The sequence below is a fragment of the Chelonoidis abingdonii genome, chromosome 9 (assembly GCF_003597395.2).
Source record: "Chelonoidis abingdonii isolate Lonesome George chromosome 9, CheloAbing_2.0, whole genome shotgun sequence".
NCBI classification, from domain to species: Eukaryota; Metazoa; Chordata; order Testudines; family Testudinidae; genus Chelonoidis; species Chelonoidis abingdonii.
Window position 1 is genome coordinate 40,443,630 of NC_133777.1, and position 12,614 is coordinate 40,456,243.

General features: G+C 47.4%; 1 protein-coding gene across 1 annotated transcript in view; it reads right to left on the reverse strand.

The window, feature by feature from the left end:
* Nucleotides 1-210: 210 nt before the first annotated feature.
* WDR90 (WD repeat domain 90) overlaps nt 211-12,614 on the reverse strand; it is a 66,725-nt gene continuing 54,321 nt past the window's right edge. The window contains exons 34-43 of the mRNA XM_032794693.2: nt 12,034-12,202; nt 11,492-11,603; nt 9,645-9,816; nt 8,640-8,762; nt 8,201-8,381; nt 7,550-7,680; nt 5,847-5,990; nt 4,129-4,248; nt 3,225-3,309; nt 211-1,247 (exon numbers count right to left, since the gene is read on the reverse strand). Coding sequence (XP_032650584.1) covers nt 1,090-1,247; nt 3,225-3,309; nt 4,129-4,248; nt 5,847-5,990; nt 7,550-7,680; nt 8,201-8,381; nt 8,640-8,762; nt 9,645-9,816; nt 11,492-11,603; nt 12,034-12,202 — 1,395 coding nt within the window. The 3' untranslated portion in view covers nt 211-1,089. The remainder of the gene's footprint in view (nt 1,248-3,224; nt 3,310-4,128; nt 4,249-5,846; nt 5,991-7,549; nt 7,681-8,200; nt 8,382-8,639; nt 8,763-9,644; nt 9,817-11,491; nt 11,604-12,033; nt 12,203-12,614) is intronic.

Consider the following 12,614-nt stretch of genomic DNA (forward strand, 5'->3'; position numbering starts at 1 on the left):
CAGTGAGAGAGAATGACAGAGACTCTACTTCATTAGATTTGAATCTGGGAAAGGGTCCTCCCTAGTTCAGTTCCTCGCTGTGGTGTGAAAGGTGTATCTGCAGGCAGACTGAATGGGCACCCTTTTGGGAATAAGTTCTACATTGTCACATGCGTATCCAACTAGAAATGCTACTGCCAATAAAAGGAACTAGGGTGAACCAACCAGACAGAAAATCAACCCAACACTTTTATTTAAGAACTATACAGCTTATAAAAACCAATACAAAACTCTTCCCAATAAAAATTGATGCTATGTTACATACAAAATGACACCCGGAGCCACTGGGTCCTGATAATTTACAAATTAAAATGCCATGTGTCTGCGTCAGGTGGGGCATGCCAGACTCCCGCCCATGGAAAGCCTAGGAATGAAAACCCTGAAGGAGCATGAAAACAGAACGAGGTCAAGGGACAGCCATCCCTTTCACGAGTGTGTGGGGTGTTTTCTTTTGCACGGGATGTTAGTGTGAGTGAAAGGCTTGACAGCCCTGGAAATTGTCCTCCATTTAACCACAGAACACAGCACAGGCGGTGGCAGAAAAATCTTCCCTTCCCTGACACTGCAGTGTTCCTTAGTCCTGACCTGGTGGACCACTCCTAGTGGGGGAGAGAGGAATCCAGTCTTCTTGCCCCATTCAATTCTCAGCCTCTGCTTAGGCTGCCAAGAAGGTACCAACTGTGAGAGTGCCCTTTCTAATTTAGATACTGTTCACTAAGACCCCAAATTCATTTCACATCCTGTAAGTCAGGTTGCGTGTTAAAGCAGAATTAGATTTATGATTAAATACCGGGCAACCCCAATTTCTGGTTAGTTTTGGGTGCCGTGCCTTGGGAACTGGAACACAATGGCTGGTAGAGACTGAAAGGGGATTACTACCCAGCAGTGACTGAGGATTGCAAGGGTCTGGATCAGATTTATTCAGTTGCTAATAGCCCAAGACAGATGGAAACATTTCTCTTCTCACATTATCTTCCTCGATTCATGACGGAGTAAAACAGTTGTTTAGAAAACTTCTCTCAACTCTGGTAGGAGCCAAGCTGGCTCAGTTCATGTGCTCGTTATCTCCCACACCAGAATTTCATTGTAGGAAGCTGTGAAGAGGCGTTTGCCCGAAGGGGTGAATCTGCAGAGGTGAACGGAGTCATCGTGCCCCACGAAGTCTTGTTCCGTTCTTGTCGTGCAGTCAATCAGCCTCAGTACACGCTCTGTGGAGCAAACACAGCCACATCCCAGACTCAGAAAGTGACCCACACCCTTTGGCACATAGAAAAACCAACACTTCTGGGACGCTACTTGCTATATCAGAGTTCCCTTGCAGCCCTCTCCAGTTTTAGAAGTAAAGTACATTCCGTTTTGTGAAGGGCATGACAGCAATGGAGAGCAAATATGTCTATTTGCATAACAGATAGAGAAACGGGGCAACCTCTCTTACAATGATCCCCGGCTGCTGATCACATGTCTTGTCTAGGAGTGAGAGGGGCCACCTCTAAGGATAATTCAATCTCCATGTTTATTCATTAGAGACTGGCATCCTTGCTGGCATCTAGAGCCAACCACAACTGTGGTTTTTGTGCTGTATGCTCTTGTCTGAGAGGAACTGAAACGACACAGCTTTTCTCTCCCACAAGCCACCCTGCTCCTTTCACTGGGGTCAAATATACATAGGTCACTGCTGTTCTAGCCAGGACTGGAATCGGTCACCTTGATGGGAAAGGGAAAGAGAATCTTTCACAATTCCATGGACCAATCTCCCCCCTTGTGAGGGCTTTGGGTTCAAGAACTGCAGAGCTAAGTCACTTTCCCTGTGCCCATGGACGTGCATAAAGACACACAGATGGGTGCCTCTCGTTCCCTAGCTCTGCACTAGAGACAGCTATGCTGGTGGGATGGGGGAACCAGCGGGATTAAGAGTTGAAGGCAGTTTCTTTGTGTCCAAGGTCCTCTAATAAAGTAAAAGCTCCCACCCTCGTCTGTTTTATTGTGTTTAGCTGTTTACTGATAATTACCATCTTGCCCTGAGTTCGAAGGGAAACCTTCCCCCACACACTGAAACTGCTCCTTGATTAGCTGAGAGAAGTGGAAGGGTTGCTAACAGAAGCAAGCAGGCAATTAGTGGCTGGTAATCAGAATGAGGGGGTGTGACAATAGCAGTGCCATGCTGTGTGTCAGACTGTCAGGCCACAGAACATATGCTGCAGAACATGCACTTAGAGATATTGCATCATTTAGAGCTTTCCTGGCAAACTTAGAGACAAGGAGACAATTTAATGAAGTGTTCTCAAAGAGGAGGACATAAACGCATAAATTTTAAAGTCAGAAGGGACCAATATGCTCATCTAGCCCAACCTCCTGCATAATATAGGGCAGAAAACCTCAGCCAGTGATTCCTGCATCTAGCTCATAACTTCTGTTTGAGCTAGAGCAGCGGTTCTCAAACTGTGGGTTGGGACCCCAAAGTGGGTCCCAACTCCATTTTAATGGGGTTGCCAGGACTGGCTTAGACTTGCTGGAGCCCAGGGCTGAAGCCCGAGTCCCACCACCTGGTGCTGAAGCCTGAGGGCTTCAGCCCTGGGCATCGGGGCTTAGGTTACAGGCCCCCTGGCTGGGACTGCAGCGCTCTGGCTTTGGGCCACAGGGCTCATGCTTGAGCTTTGGCCCCCCTACGTGGGGTGGTAGGGCTCAGGCGTGGGTCCCTGTCCTGGGGTCATGTAGTAATTTTTGTTGTCAGAATGCAGTTGCGGTGCAATGAAGTTGGAGAACCTGAGCTAGAGCATTTGTTTCACAAACTTACCCACATCCCTCGGTAAGTTGTTCCAGTGGTTAATTACCTGCACTGTAAACAAAATGGTGTCTTATTTCTAGTCTGAATTTATCTAACTTCGGCTTTCAACTATGGGATCTCATGATGCCTTTTTCTGCCAGATCAAAGCACATCCTGCTCATGGAGATGGAGGAAACTCCCTGCATCCCACAGGCCGTACCTCCACATGAAGAAGGGGGGTTTTTTGGTTGCTACTAAGGAAGAAAGACTTGGCTGTTCATGCAGAGATGGGAAATGGGAGACAACCCCAGAATCACAGGTGAACTGTTGTTCCTGGTGCAGCCACCACTAGCAGTATGCCAGGAAGGAGGGGATCCATGTGTGGCAGTGTTTGACTTAAGCATGTCCTCTGGACACTTACCATTGAAACCCACAGCCAGGAAGTGCGCTGCTGGAGACAGGCTCAGTGATGTGGCAAAGTGCGACAAGGGGATCTTCTCGACTACCTGCATGAAAGCAAGAGAAACATTGACACCAGTTCTTTAAATTATTGTGCAGCAGAATAGAGCCGTTAACTGACACTCTGCTGGAGGCCAACTGACAGACGGTCACCAGCACTGACAGCTGCACAGCCCCTCGGAGCTCAGAAGCTGCCAAGCTCTTCATTTCCAGAGCAGTCTTAAGAGTTTCAAGCATGTCTCTTTCACCAACAGAAACTGGTCCAATAAAAGATGTTACCTCTGAGAATATTAATGTTCACGAAAGTAAAAAACAGAGCAGTTGCAGCAGCCAGGTGCTTTGCAAGCTTCATGCATGCAGCTCTACCTTGAGCCTCAGCACCCCCGGCTATTCATTGGTGACCACTGTCAGACTTAAAAGGTTTGTGGGAATGAAAAGCTGTACAATTAACTGTCTATTAGGTGGAATCTACCATCCCCAACCTTATCACACACATGTAACATGTTTCATTCTATTTCAACTGCTTGACTGCTGGCCCACATCAGTTACACTGGGTGCTGCTCTGTATATCGGGGTGCCACAGAGAATACCGACATTCCAGCACCTGGCTATCTTTCACTGCAGCATTCCCATGCTACATCTGTTTGACCTTTAGGTTTCCAAAGCCATGGCAGAGGAGCACCACATTATCTTCTGTATTATTTTTGTTGTGTGTCACTTGCCATGAGCTAAAGCTGGACTCAGTGACCAGGGTGAATGCCACAGTTTTCCAATATCAGCACAGAGGAGTTTGTAGCAATTTGTAACTCCTCTCGTGAACTTGCCCCAGTGAGGATGGCAGGTTGGAGAGGGAAGACACAGTGTACCTGTTTCCGGCACAAGCTGTAAAAGAGGATCTCCTTCTGCATCCCAAAGCCTACGTACACCAAAGTACTATTGTCCCAAGGACAGAAAGCCGCCAGGCTAGGAGGGAGACTGCTAGGGGCCTAGGAAGGGAAACAAAAAAGGAGCAGAATTAGCTTATTTCAGCAAGGCCAGGCATGCTGGGAAAAAGAAAGGAGAGTGATTAGCTGTGTCAGCATTTCCTCTTTAAATCCGTCAGCAGCATAAGCTTGTGACCCACTGCACTATGTAGTTAATACTGAGGAGGAACCTTCACCTGTTCTTATGCTGCACTCCAACACAGATGTGCTCACTGCTAAGGAATGACGAACAAACGTATATCGACCTGGGCACCTAACATGAGTCTCCGCTGTATGCTGTGGTAGGATCATATGACATAAGCAGGATTTAACATACTGAATACCACCCAGCATCATGTACACTGCTAGGAGCAAATACTGGAGTAAGTCATGGATATGATGGGGTTGTTAATTTCTCAGGGAGTGAAAATAGTTTCAAAAAGATCAAATCCCTAGTACTGGATGCCAATCTAGTTGAAACAATAAAACTCATTCCAATTCACTGTGGTGAGAACTCAGTTAGACAGTCCATTGCCTGCACAGTGAGTGTGACTACCTCTTTAATATTTGAGGATAAATAGAAAAAACTTCAAATGGCATCACCGGACTTATTGCTGAAACTGCCAATGCAGTATCTAAGACTGATTAAGCTTAAGGTTGATAATCTGATGAGCCGCTGCTTCATATCGGAAGAGTTACCTACCACTTACATTCTGCCACATACCACTCCACTTCCTGTGCAGTAAGGATCCTCCTCTTCCCCCAAACCCACTTCTTTCCCAAAGCCTTCTTACATCAATCTCCTCACCGTCTCATGTCTCAACTTCTGTCCTACGTCTTGTATCTAATTTGGGGCAGAAGTTCTGGTCAGGGACCCTGCCTAAGTGTTCTGTGAAGTGCCGTACACTTAGGCTGTTCCATGTGAAATTCCTGATCTAGTAGGCTGTAGTAACCTATGTAACCATGAGCCTACTAGATCAGAACACCAATGCTATTTCTGAGCAGCCAAGTTAGTTCTCTCTTTGTATACCGACTTTGCTGACTCCTGGTTCATATTCTCAAAAAAATCCTGTCCCTGTGTTTTGTATAGCACAGAGGTACCAACTGTTTGCAAATTTAATTTTTTGACTTGAAATGCTTACAAAGCAAATACCCTCTCAGGAATTATGCAGTGCTGCATTCACATTGCAAATCTACTTCTTAAAGAAAGATTCAAAACCACACACTGTTCTGTTTATATACACACAGCTTGGTTGTTAACAGTTCTCGGGTAAACCTTTTGCAAGCAGAAATAGGTAATGCTGCATGGGTGTTGGAGGCATTGGCTCTACTCCTGGCTTTGGCTGTAACCAGAGGCGGCTCCAGGCCCCAGCATGCCAAGTGCATGCTTGGTGCGGCATGCTGCGGGGGGCACTCTGCCGGTTGCCGGGAGGGCGGCAGGCAGCCAGTCTTAGGCGGCTTGCCTGCAGAGGGTCCGCTGGTCCACTGGAGCCGCGGGACTGGCGACCGGCAGAGCGCCCCCCGCGGCATGCTGCCACGCTTGGGGCGGCGAAATGTCTAGAGCAGCCCCTGGCTGTAATGCTGAATGTACATATTATATAGTCAGTAAGGTTTAATCTTACCTCTGGGCTTGCAGGAGCTGGGAAGCTTAGCCAATCAATGAGCTCACATTTATCGTTCAGCCAGGCAGAGACCCAGACACTGACACGTCGATCTGAACTTGCAGCCAACCAGAGTTCACCACCTTCAACACCAAAGTCATGGTACTACAGAATATAAAAGCACAGTTATGATTGTACTGACATAAAGCAATGACACAGCAGAGCTTTCAAATAAAGCTGAACACTAATAGACTGTCACAGTGCAAAAGCTTATCTGCACTAAAATCTTCGAGAGTGGGGATTAATGACAGAGGATTAATGCATAAGATTTTCCCATCTGGAGAACAGTGCTTAAGTCTATTTTATCACAAGTGAAACAGGCTTAGTGCCTCAGACTGGCACTCAGTAGATGTCTGTACCCATCAAAATGACCCAGCAGTTTGCGGCATAATTTTCTCTAAGCTCAGGGTTGAAGGAACAGGGTTCCTTCAGATTGTTCATTGGCAGAGAGTATGTGGCAAGCGATTGTAGCATCTAACTTCACTGGGCTGACTCTAGCCAGCACTATCATGGTCTCCTTTATAAAAAAGCACCAAATTCCCTCTCTCACTCCGTCCGGACAGTTAGTGGTGGATACGTCCTGGTGTTGCAGAAGAACTCCTCAAGTTCTTTGGAGCTTCAAGTGCTACTTTTGGTAGCAAGGGAAAAGCAGCAGGTGATTAGACATTCAGCTCCCCTGGCTGGTGGAAAGCTGAGGACCCACCCACTCTGTGTGCATTATACTACTACTGTACCCTATCATGCTTGACTTTACTGAAGATACTCCTAAACCAGAGGTGGGCAAACTACGGCCCGCAAGACCATCCTGCCCAGCCCTTGAGCTCCTGGCCAGGGAGGCTAGCTCTCGGCCCCTCCTCTACTGTCTCCCCACTCCAGCAGCCTCAGCTTGCCATGCCGCCAGCGCTCTGGGGGGCGGGGCTGCGAGCTCCTGCTGGGCGGTGTGGCTGGCTCCAGCCGGGCGGCGCAGCTGCCAGTCCTGCTGCTCTGAGCGGCATGGTAAGGCGGTGGGAAGTCGGGGGGTTGGATAAAGGGCAGAGGGTCCTGGGGGGCAGTCAGGGGACAGCAAGCAGTTGGATGGGGTGGAGCTTCTGGTGGGGGAGCAGTCAGAGGATGGAGAACGGGGGGTAGAATAGACACGAGAGTTCCGGGGGGCCTGTTGGGGCGGGGGTGTGGATAGGGGGCAGGGCAGTTAGGGGACAGGAAGCGGGGAGAGGTTGGATGGGAGAGGGGTTGCAGGGGTGCAGTTAGGGGTGGAGGGTCCTGGGAGGTGACGACCAGGGGACAAGGAACAAGGGGGGTTGGATGGATTGGAAGTTTTAAGGGGGGCAGTCAAGGGGTGGGAAGTGGGAAGGGACGGATAGGGAAAGGGTGCCTGGCTGTTTGGGGAGGCACAGACTTCCCTACCCAGCACTCCATACAGTTTCAGAACCCCGAAGTGGCCCTCAGGCCAAAAAGTTTCCCCATCCCTGTCCTAAACAAACCGACCAAGATTCTGTGGAGGTGGCACAGGGTAGAGAAGGAAATCATGTAGAGGGATAGTAAATGAAGCAGCTCAGTAATTAATCTGTCCCCATATCTGCAGCTTTCTATGGCCGTGGAGTAACAGTACAATGGACACTGCGGTCTAGTGTAAGAGTGCCACAGTAGCTGGACTCAGGCCTCACCTGTTTCCTTGTGCACTGGATGACAGTGATGGGGGATCCTTTATGGTCAATGAGCACACGAATGGTCATTCCAGTCCGAGGGCTGCTGACAGCCATTAGTCCGTCCTTGCCTCCGGACAAGATGATTTCTCCTGCAGATAGGGAAGAGGGGAGAGCTAATCAACTTCCTGCAGATGGAGAAAAGGCCAAAAGGGGAAGTCTGCAGGTATGCCTGACTCAAGCTTTCCGGGCGCATGCTGGAGCTGGAACAATCTGGTCCTGGGGTGACAGAGGAGAGGTGAGATGAGAGGACACAGGAACATTTACTTCAGTTTGAAACACTGCTTCAGAAAAATAGCTAGCATGAGTTTTGAGCAGAAGAAAGCTTCATTATGTGCCAAGTCCCTGAACTGTACCAAAGCTACTGTCCCATGGCATACCAAGGATGACGTGGTGCCAGATATGCAGCTGGTGCGAACTGGCATAGTTTCATTGAATTCAATTCTCCACCTCAGAATCTGGCCCAGGGCCTTGGGGGAGTCACCAGTATTTGGAGCGGCTGGAGGTTAGAGCTGTCTCCTCCAAGCACAGAGAAATGGAGCTCCAAGGCCAAACTATGCTCCTTGAAGCAGCACCAATGGATTGGTTATGGAAAGCAGCATGTGATCTCACCATCTGCAGAGTAGGCAATTGCAGTCAGCGCAACGGAGTGTGGGTGCATTTTCAGTTCCATCTCTGTCCTTGAAATGCTGAACACACGGATGGTGCCATCGCTGTACCCTGCCACAACATGCTGACCCTCAGCCCCACCGCGGGAGATGGGGACAGGGCTCCAGGCCAGACACTGGCAGCTCTGCAAAGGAATGAGATTAGAGACCTGGGAAGGAGGAGCAGTATGTTCCAAGGAGATGTGTGCAGGTTACTTCTTCACTCCCACACAATGAAGACATGTGAATGCTGCTAATCTACAAAGATTTCATACCTAAAACCTTCAGTTACAAATATTTCTCCCAACTCTAGCTCATTCACTGAGGACAAAGAGATCTCATCCACAACAAGCAGTGGATGCTATCAAGACAACATTGGACATTGACACACTCTAAATGATTACCTGATTCAGCACTTGAAACTGTACCACCAGTTCCATGCTGGTCAGAGACCAAACCCTCACACTGCCATCCTCCCCACACGTGGCACAGTGAGACTCATCAGGGCTGAAGGTCACTTCATTCACCTGCAGCAACAAAGGGGACTGACACTCCACAAACGCCAAAGCAAGTTGCACATCGGCCCCTATTCCTTACCCACAGCTTCCCCTGCCCCCACCAAATTCTTCTCTGGTAGAAGACAGCACACAAGAAAAGAAAGGAAGATTTTGTAATGGACGCCGGGGGATGGTAGTAATTAAAATTAGTGAGGGCTATAATGGAAATTTAGAATCATAATTGCAAAGTTCAGACTGGTTGCTCCATAATTAAGGTCTTAGAAGGGAAATCTCTGTATCCCATTACCAATCTAGATACCCCCTCTTCCAGCAGGCAAATCCTTTTTAGTGGCACAAATATAGTGCAGTGCAGCATTAAGACTGACACCCTTCAGACACTTTTTCCAGTGTTTTGAACAGAAGACCACTTTATCCATTTGAGAAGTCTAGCTAATAAATATGACTGCACTTCTAGAGTGCCTTTCATCCAAGGCCCCATCTTTCTCTCTTGGAAGAGATAACATTACCTAGCTCTTCTATAGCACTTTTCATCCACAGATCTCACAGTGCTTTACAAAGGAGGTCAGAATCACCATCCTCATTTTACAGATGGGGAAACTGAGCAGTGAAGTGACTTGCTCAGCAGGCCAGTGGCAGAGCCTGGAATAGTCTCTCAAGTCACAGTGCAGTGCTCTATTCACTAGGCAACACTGCCTAGTTTGCAGTGAAAGCTCTTTCACCAGTGCCCTAGCAGTATTAGTCAAGGCTCCAGCAGTACGATTTCTCTCAGTAGGTCCTACCCAGCCCTTCTGCAGTGTGAGCATCCTCAAAGCGCGTTGCACCTCAGGCTCAGGTGGCACTTGGAACATGTGCTTCCTTACAGCACAGGAGCCCACTTCCAATCCCTCTCACCTTGTTCTTGTGTCCGCTGATTAGTCGGATGCTGGTGCTCTCTGCCCAGTTTATGTACCACAGTGTTCCTGCAGTGGTGCCCACGATTCCCATATCCAGAGAGTCATCAAAGGTTGCACCAACTATTGTCCCATCCAGGGTTATCTCGTGTTCCAAAAGGACTGAGCTAGACCTGGGGGAAAGTGGAGTCCAGAGTGGAATATACAAAATAACTAGCTATGTCCTTAAGCTGGTAGCTACGTCCTTAAGCATTATCCCACCTTCATGGGAAAACTGTCTGGGACTGCCGTAAGGACAACATGGTTATCCTTAACTACATAGATACTACAGTGATGGGCTCATCAGAACTGCAGCTAGTGACTACCTTTAATCATACAGAGTAACTATCTTTCTGGGGGAAATAGGAAAGAAGTTCTAAAAGGATTATTTTGATCATCCACTGTGCCTCCTTAATTTGATCCAATATATTTCACAGGTAAAAAAAAGTTAGAAAAAGAGAAGAATTGACACATACAAAGACATTTATCAAATACTTGTGCTGTAAAGGCTTAGCTGTCTAAATGGTCTAGTTTAACAAGACAACTAAGGTCGACTTGGCTTTCCAACAGGCCAAAAGCACGTGCAAGAGTTCTGAATTGTAGAGCAGACACATTAGCTCAGTATTGCCTTGTTCAACATACCATGGAAGTGGAGGAGTAAAATAAGCAGCTTTATGTAAGGCTGGGACAAATGACTACATGGCAAAAGACTGACTGAATAGCAGGCTTCCTGTAGTGAGCTGGAGTCATTCTACAGGAATTACGAGTCATTCTACAGGAATTACAATCTTGATAGGAAATCTGAGGAAAGGAATTCCGGGAAGATTTCCTTCTCCTTGGAATTTCAGAGGTAGAGTGGGGCAGCAAAGCTTGGCTCAGCTGAGGGATGCATTAGCAGTTCACAGTGCATTCAAAGATCACACTTAACTTGAACAAAATACAGCATATTGCAAGCTGAGCTTGCCTTTAGGATGCTTAGATACCATGGTGACAGGTACCTTATAAAAATTTAAGACAAAAGACAGAAGTACATCCCAAGGAGACCAGAAGGCTGCTCAGATCAGGATGGCGTACTGCATGCTAAGATCTGTAGTCTCCACAGGCTGAACTTCTGTAGTAAAGATGATGGTGGCCCCACATTGTGCTGGGATAGACTTTGCTGAGAAGAGAGGGAGTCACAGTTGTTAAGGGGCAGCAAGGGATGCGATCTTCCAAGACAGAATAAACAAATTCAATTCTCTTTCCTGCTAAAAGAGGTTTTACAAATCACCAAGACAGAGATCAAGTGAGGTAAACCCAAATATTTTGAATACCAAGAATGTCTACCACTAGTGACATGATCAGTAAGGAGATGGAACATTCTTTAAGCCTATCTGGACATGCTAAAATAAGCCAATGAAGAAAATGCAAATTGTGTCTGGTTCAAAAAATTTGATACTTGGGCTTGTCACAGACATACACAAAGAGAATTGTAGGTGTTCTAAACCCCAACGCCTTGGGACAAGGATAAGAAAGGAACAGCCAGAAATTTCCACCTTGAATTCCAAGAGAATCCAGACCCAATGAACCAAGAGTCACATGAATTTAGAGGAGGAGCTAAGAATTAAAGGACAAGGGAAACAGTTGCATAGGCTAGTCAAAAGCCTACCTCTGCCAATGAAAAGATACCACCTACTGTGTTCAGGGAGTATAAGAGGAAGGAGAAGGTATGGCCAAAAGTGGACTGAGTAGCTATGTATCTCAGCACAAACCTCTCTCTTCAGGTCTGTGCAAACATGAGTTAGACACTGCACACACAAGCCACCTCACCTGGCATCAGAACCTTTCAGCCTCAGCTCCTGCACCGCTGCCACTGACCACAGTCGAATTCTCTTGGTGTTGCTGCCACTGACCAGCCTGTTGCCACAACACAGAAGCACACCTAGGATAACAGAAAGGAAATGCTTAATGCAACATTAATACCCACACTTGTTGATCATTATAAAGGGACTGATAGACTCTACCAACTAAGTTCACTGATAAATGTTTGGGAGGAGGAGGAGGAGGAGGAGTGACTATCCCACCAGGGAGTCTGAACCCAAGGCCTCTTGTTTGCTATCCAGAGGTTTCTAGAAGTTGAAGGCTGAACTCAGTCCTCTTAGCAATTGCACAGGAAATATGCATGCATACTTGCACCAGGTATGGCATGAATCTAGTGCCAATCAATTCTAGGATCTGCCAGTAACTCAGCATTTGAGCACTGAGAAACAGCCTGAATCAGGGTCCAGCAGGGCCAAGATTCTTCTTTCCTCTCAAGTCTCTGTGGAATTTAAGACACAATCCTGTCAGAAGCCAGTAGCATCTATACCTACCAATCTCACCCTCATCAGCCTCCCAAGTCATGAAACAGCGGTTGGTCTGTGTGTCCCACACGCAGATCTGTCCTGTGTTGGTCCCACTATAAAGGAGGTAGTTGGTGCTGTAGCAAAGAGACGTCAGTTCCACCTGTCCTATCGTATCAGGGATGGAAGCTCTATGAACCTGCCACATAACAAAAAGCAGCAAGGTCAGAGAAATCATAATAGTTTATTTTTAAAAACCACCCCCAAATTAAGTTAATTCACCCAGTATTTTAGCATTAACTGAAAACCAGTCACCACCAGTAGGTGTTGCATCACTGAGGCTATGTGTACACTACCATGGTAAGTCGACCTAAGTTACGAAACTCCAGCTACGTGAAAAATGTAGCTGGAGTCAACATAGCTTAGGTAAACCTACTGCGGTGTCAACTCTGCGCTGGATCAACAGGAGACACTCTCCCGTCGACTTACCTTACTCTTCTCATTCTGGATGGAGTACCAGGTCGACTGGCGAATGCTCTGCCATCGATTTAGCAGGTCTTCAGTAGACCCGTTAAATCGACCCCCGGTGCATCAGTAGCCAGAGTCTTGAT